Genomic DNA, 21,019 nt, shown 5'->3' on the forward strand with positions numbered 1-21,019 from the left:
GGGGAGACAAGTAGTGCTCATGAGTCACACCGCCCGAAATACAAGCAAAGCTGCCTCCATCGCCTTTTGCTGCAGCCCAGATTGACAAGTTTGTTTGAAATCGCGATCCACGGGGTATATTTATAATCGCACCTTTAAGAAAAATCTTTTTGCAGGCCTCCCCTCCCCCCACAGCCAGCCTCTCGGCTGGCGGGGCTTCTGCGAGCAAAGATACCTCGCGATGGGGGTGGGGGGCGGCGGCGGCGGGGGGAGCACCACCTGCCGCACCGTGCTGCACCCGCACCAAGGAGTTACTCTGTGGGCTTGGTGGCCCCAGGCTGGGCAACGAAAAGGAGCGGCCTGGCCGCTCTTCCGGGGGCACAGCCCACCAGCGGGGGCCGCCCGTTCACCCCCGATCGACCCCCAGCTATGGAATTTCATTTATTAAATGTCGAGGCGGCTACTGGCAGCCCCATCGCTTGGCTGTCTTTGTTTCTCGGCTGTGTGGGCGCGTCTCGAGCACGTGGCAGCTGGAGCGCGCAGACCGGAGGAAAAGCGACCTGGGTTTGGTCTAGGGCCGGCTGGCAAAGAGGCCCGGCTGCTAAGGGCACAGGTCCCCCCATCCAGGCTGAGCTCCCCCCCTCCCAGAGCTCCAACACTTCAGCAGGATGATTCACCCCGTTGCCCCCTCCCGCCCGCCAGCTCCACCTCCTGGCTGGCCTGGGGACTACCTGGGAGTGGCCCAGGAAAAGAGCCACACTCCCCAAACTTTGTTCCGGAAGCCCCCAGCCCCGCCACTGCAGTTTCTGGGCCTGGGACTAGGGATAAAAGGGCTTCGGGATTTCCCTTTGGAGATGTCGCCACCTCAGGAAGCGGGACAGTAAAAGAGAAATCTCAGACAAGGTTCTAAAAACAATTTAATGAGGAAATGTACAGGCATTCTCCCGGCCACTCCTAGCCGTCCCTCCCCCGGTTCCAGCCCCCTCCCCAACTCCGGCTGCAGCCACAACACTCTGCTGACCCCTCGTGGTAGAGGTGGGCAGCGGTCCCCGGTTGCCGAAGACGCCAGCTGGCTCCTCCCAGGCTGGAGAAAGGGGCGAGGCAGTCCACTCCTCCCTTATCCTTTCCCGCCTGGGCCTGGCACCGCAGGGTGTGGAGGAGGAAGGAGAGAAGACCACACAAAGAAACCTGAGAGAGGCGCAGAGAGTTTGCAAGCTTTTGCTAGCACCTCCCACACAAACACTTCTTGGATTGTTCGAAGTAGGGCTGGTATGGAATCCCTAATTCCTGTCCTGTTCTAAGGTGGACTCAAGAAGGCACTGTGCCCGGTCCCGCCACCTGTCTCTACCCGCCCGGTTGCGGGCTGGATGCGCCGTTTCCCAGGGCAGTTACTATCCTTAGCTCACCCCAGTAGGTAGTATTTAGAGTCTCATTTAGAGGTGAGTTGTCTGAGAAAGAAAATTTAAGCAATTTGCTTACGGTCAGGCGGTTAGTGAGGAGGAATTCGAACTCTGGTTTAAGATCCCAATCCCTCCTCCCTCCAGGGACTGGGCCACGCCTCTAGGTCCTTCCAGCCCCTGCAGTAGGCAGCCCCAGAGGTCAATTACACTTTTACCACGGCGTCTGCCGGGCCCCTTCTGGAAGGACCTCTCTGTCCCGGGGTTATTCAGGAAGGAGGCAGTCTCTGGAATCAGCCACTTCCTCTCCTGAGGGGAACCACACTGAGTGGAGGTGGGAAGCTGCCACCTGCTGCTTTCTCTGCCCAGCCCCACTCTGGTCCTTGCAGAGGACAGCAAATGGGGGGAGGGGACTGCCCTTCCAGCCTTAGTGGTCATTCCCCTTCGAATGTCAAGTGTGAAAGATGGAATTTAATTTTCTAAGAGGGCAGGGAAGACCCCTACGTAATATTTCACGCGCCAGATCCCTGGTTTTGGAGCAACCTTTGGTACTAATGTCCCGCATCTTTCTCAGGAGTCCCCCCATCACTCTCCTTGGAATCTGGATCCCTCAGGTTCCACTGGGACCCAAACTCCATCCTGAAGGCCACACCTTGCCGCGCCCTCTAAGGCTTGAGCAAGGCCTGTAGCCCCTTCCCTCTCCCTAAAAAGGAAAATGGCCCGTGGGTGGGGGTGCGCCCCGGCCCACCCGGCGTCAAGACACTGTCTCCGTTCCCGCCAGGCCTGACTCCCTCCCCACACGCTCATGGGAGCAGGGGGTCAGTGCGGGACCCTCTCCCGCCACCGGCCACCCGCCACCCGCAGTTCCACGAGGCGAACTACATGCCCCATGATGCCACGGGGCCGAGCTACAACAAGCTCTGCCCCGGGCACCCGGGTCTCCCTCCTCTCTCCCCCGCATCCCCGCATCTCTCGCCGGCCGCTCGGGCTGAGGGCCCGGCAATGCAGCTGCGGGGAGCCGGGGGCGGCGGGCGCGCGTCCCTGCGGCGGCGTCCCCGGGGTTCGCGCCCCGTGCGCCCCCGCGCCCGCTGCGGGCGCCTGCTCCCTCCGCCGAGCGGCGTCTTTGTGTGCGGGGGTGTGGGAGGTGAGGCGCGAGTCCGCGCCGCGCTGCCGAGCGCCCGCTCCCTCCCCGGGCGGGTGGGGGCCTCTCCGCGCCGCCCGCCACCGCCTCGCGAGGACGCCCGCGGCCCGCGCCGCCCGCACAGCGCCGGGCGCGCCGCCCCCGCCCGCCGGCGCCGCTCGCACATGCCCGAGCCGCAGCCCTGCGAGCAGGCAGCGCCGGCCCCCCGCCCCGCGGCCCCGGGCCCCGGCTCCGGCGCCGTCCCCCCTCCCCGGCCGGGCGCCGCGGCCCTGGCATGAGGAGCGGGCGATGATCCCGGCCAACGCCTCCGCCAGGAAGGGGCCCGAGGGCAAGTACCCGCTGCACTACCTCGTGTGGCACAACCGCCACCGCGAGCTGGAGAAAGAGGTCCGCGCCGGCCAGGTACGAGCGCCGTCGGGGCGCCGCGGGGACCCCCCACGGCCGGGCACGCCCGCCGGGTGTGGGGAGGGGGCGCGGCACGGGCTGTCCCGCCTCCCCGGCGAGTTTGCAGCGCTTCTTTGTTCGCAGCCGCGGCTTTTGTGCTTGTTGACCGGGAGAGGGTGATGGGAGCGGCCCCCGCCCGCTCCCCTCCGGCTCGGACGGACGGCCCACTCGTGCGCCGGACCCTCCCAGGTTGGGGGTCGGGGACACTGTGCCCCTCCTCGGCCGAGGCCGAGGGCTGCGGGGAGGGGCTGCCGGCTCGGGTCTGTGCCCCATGTGGTGGCAGAGTCCGCGGAGCAGCCGAGTGGCGACACATCCCGCGTGAGTGTGCGGAGGTGGGCAAGGCCTGCGTCGGGAGGGGGTCACAGGTCAAGGATCAGAGAATAGGCTGTGACACTCCCAGGCATCCCAGCCCCACCCAGTGCCCTCTACCCCCAGGGGCGAGCGCTACATCTGTTTGCTCAGATTGGGCAGAGCCCCTGGATCCCTCAGAGCCCAGCGCCGGCTCTGGAATGGGGAGTGGAGAAAGAGAGACACCCCCCCCCCCCCCCGCGCGCTTCTTGGGGAAGCCCTGAAGGGCCTTGTCCAGGTGCTGAAAGGAGCTCGCCTGCCGTCTGGTGCTGGGGCCTGGCGCTGAGGAAGCTAGGGGCCACTGGCCACAGGAAGGCTTTGAGGTTCTGTGCACAGGGCGGGCTCCTTGGTTCCTGCCAGTCAGTGAGAACGGGTGGGTCAGCCAGCTTTGGCTGGGCAGTGGCTTCCCAGAGGACCGGGTAAGGGATGGGGTCTCCTGGTCACTCTTCAGGACCAAGGCAGGCACGGTTCACAGGTAGCTCCCGACTTTGCCTTTGGTTCTCCAGGCCACAGATGGGCATTTGGGGTGTGGACAACTCACCCTCCAGGGTGGGGGAGCTGGAGCTGGAGCTGGGCCCAGCCTGCCCTGGTTTGCCTCAGGCCAGCAGACTTGCTCCAGATCTGAGACCCTGGGGGCATGGGAGTGGTTCATTCAGCAGTTGTCCCCTTGGGGAATATGCCTTTTGAGGGCCACTTCCTGAGTCACAGGAAGTTCAGTTTGAGGAGCTGTCTGCTTCCCAAAGGAGGAGTGAGGTGGAGAGCAAGGTGAGGGTCAGAGAGTGTCTGAAGTCCACCGCCGAGCCCTCAGAGCGGGAAAGCGTCCGCTTCTGCAGAGCAGTCCTGGGAAGTGCTGGGGTGACCTGAGCCTGCAAGCCTCTGGGCTGGTTGGGGTGTCCACTTACATTCTACCTCTGCTTAAACAAGGGCACTCCACATTGCTCCTCGGACCATGCCTCTGTTTATCCATCATAAAGGAAGTGGTTTGCAACCATAGAGCCCTAATGAAGGAAGCGAGGCCTGAGTGGTAGGTCCTGGGGGACGAAGATGAACAAACCAGACACATCCCCTGCTCTCAAGGAGACCCTGTTCTGGTGATGTGAGCGTGAACAGGGATACATAGTAGGATGTGCGGGGCGCTAAGACAATCCGGTCTCTTCTGACTCTTTCCTGTTTTCCTTCCCTGAGGGCAAAAGACAGGCTATGGATACAGGTTACAGCTGGAGGGATTTAAATCTGGTTACAGCTGGAGGGATTTAAATCTGATCGGAGAGGAACTTCCTGATGGGGTGATTGATGATTGGTCCAAGGACTGTTAGGCAGAAGGCGAGTGGCTGAATCTCCAGAAGGTCTCAGTTACACTGCCTTGTCTGAGGGCTGGGTGGTTCTTTTCTTGCTGAGATTGGAGGGAGGCAAAATGCCCTAGAAGAAAAGACTCTCACCTCGGCCTCTCTGGTAGTACTCAAGTCAGCCATCTTGCTGGAGTGAGACTGGGGTGGGGAGCCCGGGAACCCGCTGTATGTGGGGGTGCTTTGGGCTGCTAAGTGTGTTCCTCTCTCCCCTCCAGCTACCACAGAAACTAGGCACTAGGTTCAGCCCTATCTTCACCCTCCCATCCCTCCCAGTTCCCTGGTGTGTTAATGTTTCCTTGAAACTGAGGGACAAGGAGGGACACCGCCTTCCCTGATCCAGGATAGGGGGGGGGGGGTGTAATATAGGGCACTGGTTGAAGTTAACCCTTGTTCAGCCACAAAGGAGTCAGGCCAGTCCTCTCCTTTGCTCCAGGGGTGCCAAGAAGGGGAATGCCAATCAGTCTGGGTGAGAGAGGCTTCTGGATGTATCTCTACTCTAGGACTGACCCAGAGGGGCCCTTGCATCCAAAGTGTGCACTATTCAGTCCTCAGGGTATCAGGGCCCCAGGGAGAGCTGAGGGTGCCCCACCCAGCCCTTTCGTTGCCCCAGGGATGGGCCTGGGGGCAGCCACCTATCATCATAGTGAAACCCCATAGACCCTAGGCATCCCAGCAGGGGTTCCCTGACCTCTGGTCCCCCTAGCACTCACTGTGCCAGAAAACATCCAGGCTTTCCTCAAGCACACAGCAGCTGGGTTTCCCTGGTCTTCACCTGGCATAGCTGCCTCTTCTGCGCTCCAAGAAAGCCCCGCAGAGGCCCTCCCATGGGCAGGCTCGGCAACACTGGCAGGCTGGGGAGGGGGGTGGCATGGCAGGCTTCAGAGCGGGTTGGGTGGCTTTGCTCAGCGCCCCCACCCCCATAGCTCTTCTTCGGGGCTGGAAGCCGGGAGTGGTGGGGAGATGGGAGGTGCTCATCAGGTGTTTTGGTGAAGGGAAGGGTCCATGACCACCCCTGGCTGGCACCCAGCAGGATGATGGTTGCTGGGTACCCTGCTTCCTGTCATAACGCGCCCTGCCAGGTCGGGAAGGGGCAGGGGCTGTAGGCCAGTGCATGTGCCAGTTTCCCCTTGGCTGGCGAGGCCTTGAGGTTGGCTCAGCTGGCTGTGTTCTTGAGTCACAAGCCCCTGGTGTTCCCTGGGGGGCGGGAGGTGGAGGTTAGGCTCTAAAGCTCCCGGTGGGAGGGCCGAGGGGAGCAGGGTTCTTCCCCTGGCAACAGGCACTCTGGAGGGGGCCAGACTGTGTTCCCAAGGAAACATTTTCTTTCTTCCTGGGGCTGCCTCCATCATGGTCCTCCTCCCTGGTTTCCTCAGTTCATCCTCCTGACCTAGAGGCAGGTGAGATGGGATTGTGGGGGCCCTAGATGCTCAGACAGAGGCTACCGCACCGGGGGTACCTGCTATGTCCCAGAGCACCTGGGACCCCCTCTCCCCCTAAAGTAGGCATTCCCGCAGCTGACGAGCTGGGAAGCTCAGAGAGGGACCCGGAAGCCCCGAAACCCAACATCAGTGCGTCTGGGAAGCAGGGGAGGGGCTGCGTGGGAGGAGAGGCAGCAGGGGCCACCCTCGGCCACCCAGCTCAGCTCAAGGAGGCATCCCGCCTCCCTGACCCTGAGTGAGCCAGGGAAGGCTGGGAAGCAGTGACCAGCCCAGCCTCCGGTGTTCCTCCTTGGGGCTGGGGGAGGCAAAGGGGCAGGGAGAGGAGACCAAGGCTGAGCATGCAAGGCTCTGTGCTCTGGCCCTTCACCTTTCCTTTCCAGCTGTATACATTTGGTGTGTCCTTGTAAGATTTCATTTAACAAAAGGGTTCTGCTAATGCTAAACAAGTTTGCAATATACCTTGCTAGTGCCCGTGGGCTCAAGGGTACGCGGAGCGCAGATACGCTGGCCATGACCGTGCGTGTTCCTGGGCAGGAGATGCCTGCGGATCCGGAGGGCGGCTGAGCACGCAGGTGCTGGTACACCTGGGGGGCGCATGGACCCTGAGCCTGGCGGCAAAAGGAGTAGCACTGGGTATTCCTATGGCACCTGTTCACGGGTGTGCCTGTCCAGGTGTGTGCCCGAGCGGAAGCAGGGAGTCCCTCTGCCTAGGGGGCCCCAGCCCCTAAGCTCAGTAGAACCCCGCTTTTGTCCAGCGGAGGCCTGCTACGGTGCAGAGTTTCATTCTCTTGCTGGGGAGGCCTGGGTGTGAGGTTTCATGGGAAACCTTTTCATTCCAGCAATGACAGAGCTGCAGGCCTTTGCTGAGGAAATTAATGAATTCTCCCACCTGGGCCCGGCGGCAAGGTGCCATTTCCACCGCAGGCCCTGCTCTGGGCGGGTTGGAGGAGCTTCTTTGGGGGTTGGCTGGGTGTATTCGGGGCCCACGTCGGCCCTGGCAAACAGCAGGGCCCTGGAGACCCTGGGCAGGGCCCCTGAGGGGTGGGGGGAGGGAGGGGCAGCCGTGCCCAGCTAGCAGTGCCAGCCTCTCTCCAGGGCCTCGAGGTGAGGCACCGGAGGGGGACGGTGGCAGGCAGCATCTGGAACTCCGGGGCTGGGCGGGGTGCCCTGTCCGCTCCCTGGGGCCTTGTTAGCAGCGGCGGCAGCGTCTGGGGCAGGGCTGGGGGGACGCCTCAGTGGCTCAGCTGCAGCCCCATGGGAAGACTCCTCCTGACTTTCCCAGCTCAGGAGCTGTGGATCCTCTACTCCCACCCCAGGACTCAGGGCCCCCCCAGTTCGGACGCCCAGGGGCTCAGCCCATCCCGTAACAGGTGAAGAGTAAACGGTGCTCTCCCTCCTCTGTGGGGAGCTGGTGTAGAGGAGCGTGGGGTGGGGGGTGCTCAGATCTCTAAGCCACAGCTCACAGGGCCACGTGGGCCAGGCACACTTTTTTTTTTTTTGAGGTTCCCAATATCTTTAAAAAGGAAGAAATGAGGGCGTCTGGCTGGCTCAATCAGTAGAACTTGTGACGCTTCATCTTAAGGTCATGTGTTCAAGCCTCACATTGGGCGTGGAGCCTCCTTAAGAAATTAAAAATAAACAATGAAGAAATGCCAACACGGGGTTATAAAAATTATATAAATTACTTAAATTATTTAAAAAAATTTTTAAGATTTTATTTTTTTATTTGAGAGAGAGAGAGCATGAGAGAGAGAGATAGAGAGCACGAGAGGGGGGAAGGTCAGAGGGAGAAGCAGACTCCAGGATCATGACCTGAGCCGAAGGCAGTTGCTTAACCAACTCAGCTACCCAAGTGCCCTAAAATGTTTTGTTTTTGACAAAGGAGTTCATTTTCAAGTTTTAAAACATATTTAGCTGCTGTTAGAGGCTTGTCATTAAAAAGCAGCAGTCCTCACTCCAGCCCTCCCCACCTCTCTCATTCCCTGGAAGCGACCACTTGGAACTCTAGGCTGTTCTGTTTTTTACCTCCATAGTTATACACAATATACGTCTACGACTATTTGTCGTAGTTTGTCAGTTTTACATGTTATTGCCTTCCCGTCCCCATGTCCCTTAAATATAATCATTTGTGCATTTGTTGAACAGATATTTATTAAGTACCAGTTGTGTGCCAGGCACTGTCTAGGGACTGGGGATGTAGCGTTGAACAGAACACACAGGGACCCTCCCTCTGTGGGGCTTACAGTCTAGGTGAGGGAGACGACGAAAAAATGAACAAGCAATCTCACGTGGGAAGAGGACTAAATCAGGATCAGTGGCGACAGATAGATACACAGCAAGTGTCATTTAAGACGGTTGTTAAGGGCAGGCCTGAGGAGGTGACATTTGAGGGGCTACCTGAATGAAGTGAGGGAGGCAACGCTGAGGCCTCCTAGGGTATGGAGCAGAGTGGAGTTTGGAGGAGGGGTGGGAGAGCACATGGGTTTAAAGAGACGTCCGGGGCTGTTGGATTCTATTCCAAACAGATGGGAAGCCTCGGCAAGGTTTTGAGCTGAAGGGTGTCAGGACCCGAGGTACATTTCACAGGATGATGGGGACTGTGATGGGTCATGTGGAGAACGGACCTCAGAGGCCAAAACAGGAGTGAAGAGACCAGTGAGGAGGCTACCAGGCCACCAAGTGAGAGACAGGGTGGCTGCCACCAGGATGGTAGGCTCAAGGTGATGAAAGCTGAGAAGAGTCTGGATCTGTTTTGAAGGTAGAGCCCATAGGTCAGGTCTATGCTGATGGATTAGACGTGGAAGGTGAGAGAAAAGGAAGAGAGGAAGACCGTTACAAAGGTTTTGTTTGTTTGTTTTTGCCAAAAAAGGGAGTGAACTGAGGTAATGTATCCTAGACGGGAGAATTGGGGCAGGTACAGCTGTCCAGGAATGACTGGAGCGAAGAGGGCAAGGGAAAGATGAGAAGTCGCGGGAAGTCGGGGTGTCCCATTTTGTCTCATGAGTTCTCTTATCTTTTCATGTATTTCTGAGGACGTCAATTACTGTTTTCCCTCCAGAAAGTTTTCTGTCTCCTGCATTGACAGTGTTTTCTTTGGGTTTTTAGCATCTATTTGCATGTTTTGATATCTCTCATGTTGGTGGCTTTCCTCAAATGTCCAACCACCTTTGACTGTTGGGGCGTACTTAAGAATGGGGGTGTGGAGGGGCGCCTGGGTGGCACAGCGTCTGACCGGTTTCAGCTCAGGTCACGATCTTGGGGTCGTGAGATCGAGCCCTGTGTTAGGCTCTGCGCTCAGTGCAGAGCCTGCCTGGGATTCTCTCCCCTGCTCCCTCTGACCCTCCCACTCATGCGCATGCTCGCTCTCTCTCTCTCAAATAAATAAATCCTAAAAAAAAAAAAAAAAAAGAATGGGGGTGTGGAATTTGTTGATGTCACTACTATGTAATGATTGGTTGGCAAGCTGGCCTGCTTATTGTAGGGTCCTCACATGTCTGTACCCAGAGGTCTTTGGTGCCTCTGACGTCTCCAGAGAAGAATCCTCCAGTCTCCTGCCAGGGGTGGGATGGGGCCGTGGTGTGTACTGTCGGGCTGTCAGTAGTTCAGGACCTGAGGCAGGGAAAAACCGTTCACTACTTTTTAGCCCTGTGACCTCATCCTCAGGCCAGTGTCCCCACATCCAGTGCATCTCAGGCTGAGTTTCGACTGAGAATAAATAATAAATTCCTGGCATCCTGTGGAGGGGAAGGGGGGGCATCTCCCAGCTTTACAAGGTTCTGAATTTTAACCAGCTCCCCTGTATTTAGCTCTGAGCCTCACCCACACCTCTGCCATCCCCGCGGTCTGCATGCTCTAGACATTTTAAGGGTGATCTGGCCTGACACTCACTGGGGGCTCCCCTATGTGGATGCTTGGGTTCTAGTACCCTCGGCTCGCCTAAGTCAGTTGTAATGCCCCGGCCACTTGCCACGTCCTAAGATGTATTAACATTTCTCATCTGCTAACATCTCTTCTCTTTACTCTTGTGGGTTTTAAATATTTTATTGACATTCTTATAGTTACTCACAAATTTTCCTTTTGGGGCACTCTTCATTCCTTTGTACGGATCTAAGTTTCCATCTGTTAACATTTTCCTTCCACTTGAATAACTTCCTTTAACGTTTCTTGCGTGTCTTCTGGAGATAAATTCTCTTAGCTTTTTTTGTTTGTCCACAAAAGTCTTCATTTCCCCTTCATTTTTGAAGGGTATTTTTCACAGGATATAGAATTCTAGGCCAACATTGTTCCCCCAGCACTTTAAACATTTCGTTCTATTGTTTTCTAGCTTGCATGGTTTCCCTTGAGAAGTGTTCGGTATAGTGTGTGTCTTATTTCTCAAAACGATTTTAAGATGTTCTTTTTATCATTAGTTTTCAGCACTTGATTGTGATGGGCTTGGTGTTGTTTTCTCGGTGTTTACCTTGCTTGGGATTCGTTGAGTTTCTTGGTTCTGTGAGTTTATCATTATGTTAGTTTGTGCAAAAAATTACCACAGACTGGGTTAAAACAACAAAATTTTATTCTCTCATTGTTTTGGTGGTTGAAAGTCCAAACTCAAGGAGTCAGCAGGGCCCCACTGCTTCCAGAGGTCCAGGGGAGAATCCTTCCTTGCCTCTTCCAGCTTCTGGTGTCTCCAAGCATTCCTTGGCTTGTGGCTGCATGACTTCATTCTCTGCCTCCTCTTTACATGGAACTTCTCCTCTCTTCATGGATCTCTCTTTTGTAGGTCTTATAAAGACATCTCATTGGATTTAGGGCCCACCTGGATAATCCGGGCTGCTCTTGGGGTGCCTGGGTGGCTCAGCCGGTTAATCATCTGCCTTCGTCCAGGTCATGATCCCAGAGTTCTGGGATCGAGTCCCACATCGCTTCTCCCTCTCCCTCTGTCCCTCCCCCCATTTGTGTTCTCTATCTCTCTGTCTCTCAAATAAATAAATAAAATCTTAAAAAAAAAATCCAGGCTAATCTCGTCTTGAGATCCTTAACTTAATTTCACCTGCAAAAACCCAAGTTCCAGGGCGCCTGGGTTGCTCAGTCAGTTAAGCATCCGGCTCTTGGTTTCTGCGCAAGTCATGATTTCAGGGTCATGAGATTGAGCCCTCCATCAGGCTCCACACCCAGTGGAGAGTCTGCTTGTCCCTCTCCCTCCCCCTCTGCCCTTCCACCCCACCCCACACGCACATGTGCTCACAGGCTCTCTCACTCTCAAATAAATAAATAAAATCTTAAAAAAACAAACAAACCCATGTTCCAAAGAAGATCACATTCACAGGTTCTGGGGGCTAAGGTATAGACATATATTTCAGGGGGACACCACCATTCAACCCTTTATAGTAATTTTTAAAAAACTTTTGGAAAAATGTTTACTGTTACCTCTTTAAATTTAAATTTCTCTTTAAATTTATCTCTTTAAATTTTAAAAAGATAACATCCCTTTAAATTTAAATTTTATTTATTTTTTTTAAGATTTTATTGATTTGAGAGAGTGTGTGAGCAGGGGGAAGGGGCAGAGGGAAAAGCAGACTCCCCAGTGATCAGGGAGCCTGCAGGGCTCGATCCCAGGACCCCGGGATCATGACCTGAACTGAAGGCAGACGCTTAACTGACTAAGCCACCCAGGCACTGCTAAATTTAAGTTTTAAAGAGATAATGTTATCTCTTTAAATTTCTTATTTCTCCTACTTCCTTATCCTATCCTTTGGGGACTCCAATTACACGTATGTTAGGACGCTTTACAATGTCTCACAGATTGTTGAGGCTTTCTGAATGTTTTTCAGTACTTTTGTCCTCCTCTGTGCTCCATTTCTATTCTATGTGCTATAGTTCTGTTGTTGTGTCTTCAAGTTAACTGATTTTTTTTAAATTCTATAGTATCTAATCGAATGTTAGTTCCATCCAATGAATTTTTCATTTCAGCTGTTATACATACCTCTTATTCTCTCCCCATGAACATTGTGTTCATGTGTTTCTGTAAATTCACAAGCACATTGAGCCATTCATCATCTTTATCGTGTCTTTTTTTAAAGATCTATTTATTTATTTGAGAGAGAGAGCGCACGGGTGGGAGGGGCAGAGGGAGAGGGAGTGAGAGTCTCAGGCAGACTCCACGCTGAGCAGGGAGCTCACGACCCTGAGATCATGACCACAGCCAAAACCAAGAGTCTGACACTTAACTGTGCCACTAAGGTGCCCCGTCTTTATCAGTTCTGAATATCTCCCGATTATGGGTCATATTTTCCTACTTCCTGGCATGCCTAGTAGTTTTTCTCTAGTAGTTTTGTAACCGGGTATTAGATATTGCGAACGTTGTCATGTTAAGCGTCTGGATTTTACGGTCTTCCTTTATTTATTTATTTATTTTTAAGATTTTATTTATTTATTTATTCGACAGAGATAGAGACAGCCAGCGAGAGAGGGAACACAAGCAGGGGGAGTGGGAGAGGAAGAAGCAGGCTCATAGCGGAGGAGCCTGATGTGGGGCTCGATCCCATAACGCCGGGGTCACGCCCTGAGCCGAAGGCAGACGCTTAACTGCTGTGCCACCCAGGCGCCCCCTACGGTCTTCCTTTAAAGAGCGTCAGGCTTTGTTCTGACCAGCGAGGCTGAGTTACTTGCACATCAGTTTGACCCTTGTGAGATTACTTTTCATCTTGGTTACACTGGATTTAGATGGGCCTCTTCTCTCCGGCTGGTGCAGCCCTACTGCTAAGCCATCCCCATTCCTGGGTCTGTGTGGAATACCCTGGGCAAACAGCGAGGACTCTCCACTCTAGCAGGTGGGGGTGTGAATGTCTCCTTGCCCTGAGACAGGAGAACTGCTGAGAATTTGCCGGCTTATTGCTCCTTTTCCGTCTAGTGTTGCTGAGTTCCCCTCCACACAGGCCAAGTTTAATGTTCAGCAAAGACTCGGACGAACCCCGTGCAGATTCCTGGGGCTCTTTGTTTGCACAGCTCACTCCTCCCTAGAACTCTGTCCTGCAACTTCTTGCTACTTCAGCCTCCCTGAACTCCTGTCTCTGTCTCCTCAACTCCTCAGCAAGACTACCGTGCTCTGCTAGAGATTCCCCTCCCCGAATTGCTGTCCAGAATGTTCCTCCAGGTAGACATCTAAGCAGTCATAAGGCCTACGTTGTTAGTTTCTCTTGCTTCAGGGATCACAGTCCTGGACTACTTGTTGCCTACTGTCTGGAAAGAATTATTTCATGTATTTTAAAGCAGTGGTTTTCTCTGTTTATGGGAGGATGATTTCAGCTTATCTCATCATGGCTGCAGTAGAAGTCTTTTGACTGGCATTTTAGTTCAGTTTGGGGAAGGAGAGGAGTAGCGTGCATGCGGTCAATTCACTGTATTTAGCTAGAGGCTTTAGACTCCCGAAATATATTTAAATATGTATGTTTAACAAACATGTCTTTATCACCCAACAAAAATCTCATTCAATTAATCATGCTATTCACAAAACAGTAATAGGATTTGTAAAACAAAAACAAAAAACAAAACAAAAAAACAGTTAATACATGGTGTCGCACAGGCAAAGGACGTGGGTTTGAAGTGGTGCCATGAACATAGTCGTTCACTGCTGTCAATGTGTTACAGCAGCTGTTTGTTAAACCTCACTCATAGTGAGAGTAGAATGTCAATGACCTCAATCGATAGCCCTTCCTGAAGGTGTGATCTTGGACCTGCAGGCTCGTCCTGCCGCAGGTGCCCTCCTTGGCCAACAGCCTTTCTAGAGCGCCTTCAACCCTAGGCTTACTCTTTACGGGCAGCCCGCTTTGGAGCCTCGGAGGAGTGAACCCAGTCAGGGGACCTAGGCGGACGGGAAAGGAGGAAGGTCCTTCCTCTCTCAGAGCTGCTTCCTGCCCTGTCCTGCAGGCCTCTTTGCACCCCGGCCCCTGCGCATCGTGTCTGTCTGTCTGCGGGGTGGGCAAGGCAGGGCAGCCGCGCGGTTGCTGGCAGCCTAGAGGCGGTTGGGTTCGGACGGGCTGCCTCCGAAGTGACCGGGGATACATCTTCACCTCCTTCTCCAGGTGGACATCGAGCAGCTGGATCCCCGCGGGCGGACTCCCCTGCACCTGGCCACCACACTGGGACACCTCGAGTGTGCCCGCGTGCTCCTAGCGCACGGCGCCGACGTGGGCAGGGAGAATCGCAGCGGCTGGACAGGTGGGCGCCCCTGCTCACCCCAGCCCCTCAGCCAGGGTCTCCCAACTTCATAGCCTGCCCCTCGGTTCACAGAGGGGGGCCCGGGCAGGGTTGTGCCCTGTGACGGTGCTCCCCCCCCAGTCCTTCAGGAGGCTGTGAGTACCCGGGACCTGGAGCTGGTGCAGCTGGTGCTGCGGTACCGGGACTACCAGCGGGTGGTGAAGCGCCTGGCGGGCATCCCCGTGCTGCTGGAGAAGCTGCGCAAGGTGAGGGCCGCCTCCCCGCCGAGCCCTCGGACCCTGTCGAGCACGGGCTTAGGCGCTCTCCTTCTCCCTCTCCAGGCCCAGGACTTCTACGTGGAGATGAAATGGGAGTTCACTAGCTGGGGTAAGGGGGCCGAGGGGGCCTCTCCGGGCTTTCTCCCCGCTCAGGGCTTTTGTACCTGCGGCTCTGCCGGCGTGGAGCTCTGTGGCCATAGCTCCTCCCGGGGCTCCTTCTCATCGTTTAGTTCCCAGCTCTGTGCCACCTCCTTAGCGAGGCTTTTCCACGCTGCCTCAGACGCCGTCTGGGTTCCATCATTATTACTTCCTTCGCTTTGTAATGAGTCGCTCATTTGTTTGTTATTGTCACTCCTTGCTGGAAGGTAAGCTCCCAGAGGGTCCTGTGTTGTTCAGTGTTGTATCCTCAGTGACTAGAACAGTGCCTGGTACACAGTAGGTGTTTAATAAATATTTGTTGGAAGATGGGATGAAAGACTGAGTGAGTGAATTAACACGTGGCGGCCCCTAGGGACTTGCTAGCGGCTGGGACGCACCCGTCCCCGGCTTCAGGTCTGCTTTCACGTGGGGGGAGCTGGGGAGTTCTCCTGTCCTTTCCGAGCCACACCGCTGACGCTGACCCCCGTGGCCTGAGGTGGCCCAGGTTGGGTGGGCCAGGCAAACTGAAGCCACCTCTGACCTTCCCTTCCACTCAGTGCCCTTGGTGTCCAAGATCTGCCCTAGCGACACCTACAAAGTATGGAAGAGTGGGCAAAACCTACGGGTAGATACCACGCTCTTGGGCTTTGACCACATGACGTGGCAGCGAGGGAACCGCAGCTTCGTCTTCAGGGGCCAAGGTCAGGCAGGCAGGCGGTGGGGCAAGGTGGGAAGGCTGGGGACACCCCCCTGCCACCTCTGACACCCCTGTGCTGTTCTGCGGCCGGCAGACACGAGCGCCGTGGTCATGGAGATCGACCACGACCGCCGGGTGGTGCACACGGAGACTCTGGCGCTGGCCGGGCAGGACCGCGAGCTGCTGCTGGCCGCCGCCCAGCCCACCGAGGAGCAGGTGCTAAGTCGGCTCACCGCTCCCGTCGTCACCACACAGCTCGACACCAAGAACATCTCCTTTGAGAGGTGAGTGGGCACAGCCTCCGTAGCCTCAAGCCAGCCTGCTGGGGCGCCCCTCACCTGGACCCCTCTGCTTCCCCAGGAACAAGACCGGCATCCTGGGCTGGCGCAGCGAGAAGACCGAGATGGTGAACGGCTATGAAGCCAAGGTGAGGCTTGGTCCCGGAGAGGCCAAGCTCTGGCCTGCCGCCAGCTGGGCGGGCCTTCCTGCCCCCCGCCCAGGTGCAGAGGCGATGCAGCGTGTGGGGGGAAGGGCGCTAGACTATAGGCAACCGATGCGGACGGCCAGAGTTTATTGAGCACTTACTGTAGTCGTGCTCAAGGCACTGTCCCCGCTTTTTATTTGTATGTATGTATGACTATGTGGCAGGCGCATGCGCACACTCACACACGCACACACACACCGTTGAATCCCAACAACGCTTATTCCTGTTATGCAGATGTTTACTGAGCCTTTCCCACAGTATCCCACTGACTCTTCGCCAGGGCTCCGTGGAGGAGGGTGCTGGCCCGTCGTCCGATGAGGAAACAGGCTTGGAGCGGTCACATGACCTGTACAGGGTCGCATAGCTATCAGGGGCAGAGCTGAGGCTCCGACCTGGGCTGTCTGAGTCCAAAGCCAGGCCTTTACCCCTGAGGATACTGTGTTGGTCTCTCTGGGACCCCTGGCACCCCCATGGGGCCTCGGGGTGGTGCCAGTGAAGGCAGGAGCTAATGCCAGCGGCGTGGCTCTGCGGGGTTTCCTCCTGGAAGGCTTCCCTGGCCTGCTAGATGGGCTAAGGCCTCTGCTTTTGGTTCCCACAGCCCTGTGCTCCCCCCACCAGAGTGGGTGTCACACTGTGTTATAACTGTCCCTTTTCTTGTCTCTTCAACTTGTGTGTGAACCTCAAATGGGTGGGGGGATTCTAGGCATGCTCCTTCACCACTGTACCCCTGATGCCTGCCTCAGTGCCCGGCACATAAAGGCTCCTCACAAAATGTTTGTTGAATGAATAAGAGAATGGATGAATGACTTCATATATTTACTTGGCCAGAGGCTGGGAGATTGGAGCAGACAGCTCCCCCATCCCCCAGTGGACCCTCCCTTGCAGCAAGTGTTCATGATGCCCTTGGTGGCAGGGGGTGGGGTACCAGAATTGTCTTTGAGCCCTTTCCTCATCTGTCCCCAGGTATATGGGGCATCCAATGTGGAGCTCATCACCCGGACACGGACAGAGCATCTGTCAGAACAGCACAAGGGCAAGGTCAAAGGTAATGAAGCAGGGGTGGATGGGGGGAGGTGTGAGGGAGCAGCGCCCACTCCAGTCCTTCCATCCATGTTCCCTGCGACATCCCAGCAAAAGCCAGGATAGTTTATTCACGCAAACATGTTTCAGTTCAAGTGCCAAGTGCTAATAATTGAGAGTGCCTGGAATGCAGCTAGGAAGATTCTAGGCAACATTTGGGCTCACTGGGAGGGAACGCTACAACTGGTAACTGATGTCTGCGTTGGATTTGGGGTCGACGTGTCACGTGTTTATTGGCTGGCCCAGTCTGGTGGGACGTATCCTAAGCAGTAAGTCAGGGGGCCTGCCACTGACCCTCTGTGCCTCTTGCCGCCACACCAGACTCTTGGGCGTCAGGGAGTCTGTCTAGAGTAGAGAGACGGGTCCTACCTCACAGGGGAACAACATGAGGGAATTAAGACGGAAGTGCCTGAAGGAAAACACACACTGACAAGTGCGTACCCAGCACTGTTCTCCAAGGGCAGGTATTTCTTGTCCAGTGTCACCAACCTGGACATTTTTGGAAGTTTCTCCAGAGCCCCAGGCCTAATTTTATTCCTGCTGTGCTTGTTGCCGTCCTGGTCCCTGTCCCTTGGAGTCCTCAGTCCCCTTCAGATGCAGGTGCCCGAGTGTTTGGTGTGGGTGAGCGGTCCTCCCCGCCTGCCAGGAACCAGCCTCCTCCCTAGGTCTCGGGGGCTGGCACTTCTGAGGGTGGCAGTGTCCTCTGAGATGCCACATTTCTTGTAGGCTGCAAGACACCTCTGCAGTCCTTCCTGGGAATTGCTGAGCAGCATGGGGGCCCCCAAAATGGGGTGAGTGCATGCCAGGGGTGCCCTTGTGTGGAAGGGTATGGATGTGGCTCAGGAGGAGGCCTGGGAGGCATCCTACCTGGCACGGCCCGTGTGGAACCACTTTCCACACTGCCCAGGGCCATGTCAGCTCCACGGTGCCCCGGGGGATAGCGCCGGGGCCGTGATACCAAATGGTTGGCCTGGCAGCAGAGACTGAGAGGGGCTCATGGGCACCTCCTCATGTACAGACCCTGATCACTCAGACTCTGAGCCAAGCCAACCCCACTGCCATCACCGCAGAAGAGTACTTCAACCCCAACTTCGAGCTTGGCAACCGGGACATGGGCCGCCCCATGGAACTGACCACCAAGACACAGAAGTGAGGCCCCCTGAGGGTGCTGGGGGGGTGGGCTGGGCAGGGCTGGGCGGGGTCTTCAGAAGGTACTGGGAGGCCATGGCTTCTACTCTGCCCCTCACCCCTTGGGATTTGGGGGGGCAGGTTCAAGGCCAAGCTGTGGCTGTGTGAGGAGCATCCCCTGTCCCTGTGTGAGCAGGTGGCCCCCATCATTGACCTCATGGCTGTCAGCAATGCGCTTTTCGCCAAGCTCCGGGATTTCATAACCCTTCGTCTGCCACCTGGTTTCCCGGTCAAGATTGGTGAGAGCCCACCCCCATTTCCTGTCAGCCGTGTGTGTGTGTGTGTGTGTGTGTGTGTGTGTGTGTGTGTGTGTTCGGGGCGGGTGGGGCTTAGATCGGGTAAGGATCGGGGTGCCTAAGGTGTGAGAAGGTGGGTGGTGGCCCCCGGCTGTTTCTTCATCCTCAGAAATCCCCATCTTCCACATCCTCAACGCCCGCATCACCTTCGGGAACCTCAACGGCTGCGATGAGCCGGTGCCGTCGGTGCGAGGCAGCCCCAGCAGTGAGACCCCTTCCCCGGGCAGCGACTCCTCCAGCGTCAGCAGCTCCAGTTCCACCAGTGAGCCCCTCCCCATCTGCGCGTCCGCCCTCACGGCCCTGCCCGCCGAGCCCTGGCCGGCTCCCTGCCCGGGGGTAGGCCGGAGGGTGGGTGCGGCCGCGCTCTGACCCCCAGCCTGGCGCCCTCAGCCTCGTGCCGCGGCTGCGAGATCTCCCCGGCGTTGTTCGAGGCCCCGCGCGGCTACAGTGTGCTGGGCGGCCAGCGCGAGGCGGCGACCCGCGATGACGACGATGACCTGCTGCAGTTCGCCATCCAGCAGAGCCTGCTTGAGGCGGGCAGTGAGTATGACCAGGTGCGTCCCGCCGCCGCGCCGCGCTGCTGCACCGGGAGCTGCGGTGCCACCCTAGCCAACCGGTCCACGTCCCTCCCTCCAGGTCACCATCTGGGAGGCGCTAACCAACAGCAAGCCGGGCACTCACCCCATGTCCTACGAGGCTCGCCGACAGGACAGGTCAGTGCCTGCCAGTCCTGACCTAGCATCCCTTCCCCGAAATAACGCACGCACGGAGCCCCTGGGGACCCTGTCGCCGTGGGTGAGGATACCCATGGCTGGGCGGCCCCTCGTGGCCCCGAGAAACCCTGGTACCCTCTGTAGGGCCCCCACTGGTTTGCTGAAGGCTTCTGCCCCCACCCTTTCCTCACCCTGGGCAGTACTCCAAAAGCAGCCTCAAGGCCTTCAGATGTTAGGGCTGGGGTTCTAGAAGATGCCCACGTGTGCCGGTCCACCGTCAACTGCGAGGATAGGCTCTGTAGGGGCTGAGATCTGTCACAACGGGGTGGGAGCCAGGGAGGTGATGCAGGGCTCTTCGCCTCCGCCGGAGGGTGGCGAGGCCTCCTCTGTCCTGGGGCCTCCACGCTGTCTCCCGGCCCCGCTTATGGGCAGGTGCGCCCCGGAACCCTCGACGTATCTTACCCGCCCCCAGGAGCGCCCCGCCCACGCCGCAGCGCCAGCCCGCGCCCCCCGCCGCCCTGGCGTCGGTGCCCAGCCCGCGGCCGAGCCCGCGCCCGGGCTCCGGCGGCCACGTGTTCCGGAGCTACGACGAGCAGCTGCGCCTGGCCATGGAGCTGTCGGCGCGGGAGCAGGAGGAGCGGCGGCGGCGCGCGCGCCAGGAGGAGGAGGAGCTGGAGCGCATCCTGCGGCTCTCGCTGACCGAGCAGTAGCGCCCGCCCCGCGTGACCCGCCCCGGAGCGACACTCGCTCGGGCCCGCGTGCCCGCCGGGCTGCGGCCGGAGACTGGAGCCGCAGCCTCGGGGGCGAAGAGGCGCCCCTGGCGCCGGACGGGGAGGGGTTCGGCGCGGCCGCGGGGTACCTGTCCCGGCCAGGGCCCTGGAGGCAGCTCGCACGGCCCGGTCCCCCTGCTTTGCCGTGTCCGGACGCCCAGCACTCTATCCTGGGCTCAGACTTGTCCGAGAGGGCCAGGCCGTCCTGAGGGGGAGCCGGGTCCTTAGAGGAGCAGTGTCCCCCATCCCTCGCTCCTTCCGGCCGGTCCTCCTTTTCTGCTCACAGAACCCACTGTAGGACACTGTCCGTGAAGCCTTTGCATCTCCGCTCTTCACCCCAGGGGGGCAGCTGAGCTCCCCACGTGCTGTGTTGCTGCTTTGTCCCGGACACAAACCAGCACGTCAAGGGCCCAACTCCTCCTTCACCCCGGCATTTCAGCGTCAAGTGCACTTAGCGGGGTGCCCGGCTTCCCCAGCCCCCCCACACCCCTCCCGGGTCTCAGGGTGGTCCCAGTTTCTCCTTGGGCGGCCAGAGGTTGGAGTCCCCATCCCCAGGGCACGCTTTTGTGATCAGGGAGGGTGCCCAAGGTGGCCCCCTGGCCTGGGCAAGGCCTGGTTCCTTCATGATGTCTTGGCAAATGGGGGACAATATTTGGGCTGGGGGTGAGCACTAGACCCTGTCCCCTGGCCCCGCTTATGGGCAGGTGCACCCTGGAGCCCTCTCACCGGCTTAGGGCCCTGGCACCACCACCCACCCCTTCCCACCAGCTGCTGCTAGCCCTCTGTGGTCGTGTGTCCCACCTGCCCCCAGCCAGGGGCTGACTCTAAAACCCTTCATCCAATGGTGCTAACCCCCGGCTCTCCCCTGCCCCACCCCACCCACCCAGAGAAGCACAGACCCCGCTAGGGGCAGGGGCCCAGCGCACACCCTTGTCCGCCTTCTCTCAGGCTGGCCTTCCTGGCTTAGCCGGTGAGGCTCAGTAGGGACACAAAGGGATGGAAGAAAAGAACAAAGAGAAACTGTTCCTCTCACCTCCTTCCCTGATGCCAGGGGCACCAGACTGACTCTGAGGCACAAATAAAAGAGGCTTCGAACCCGA

General features: G+C 57.5%; 1 protein-coding gene across 2 annotated transcripts; it reads left to right on the forward strand.

Moving 5' to 3' along the window:
* The first annotated feature begins 2,726 nt into the window (after positions 1–2,726).
* ANKRD13B (ankyrin repeat domain 13B) lies at positions 2,727–21,014 on the forward strand. Of its 2 annotated transcripts, XM_026517765.4 has the most exons (15): positions 2,727–2,919; positions 14,161–14,296; positions 14,417–14,541; positions 14,617–14,662; positions 15,249–15,392; positions 15,483–15,672; positions 15,749–15,815; positions 16,836–16,917; positions 17,679–17,743; positions 17,971–18,101; positions 18,222–18,379; positions 18,546–18,698; positions 18,827–18,990; positions 19,073–19,149; positions 19,622–21,014. In XM_026517765.4, exons 1-15 carry the CDS (start codon positions 2,806–2,808, stop codon positions 19,857–19,859), a joined length of 1,890 nt encoding a protein of 629 aa, XP_026373550.1. In that variant the 5' UTR covers positions 2,727–2,805; the 3' UTR covers positions 19,860–21,014. The 2 variants fall into 2 exon arrangements, with proteins under 2 accessions (XP_026373550.1, XP_026373549.2); XM_026517764.4 differs by lacking the exon at positions 19,622–21,014 and having other exon boundaries at positions 19,073–19,594.
* Positions 21,015–21,019: the final 5 nt, after the last annotated feature.

Source organism: Ursus arctos, unplaced genomic scaffold (genome assembly GCF_023065955.2).
Source record: "Ursus arctos isolate Adak ecotype North America unplaced genomic scaffold, UrsArc2.0 scaffold_24, whole genome shotgun sequence".
NCBI lineage: Eukaryota > Metazoa > Chordata > Mammalia > Carnivora > Ursidae > Ursus > Ursus arctos.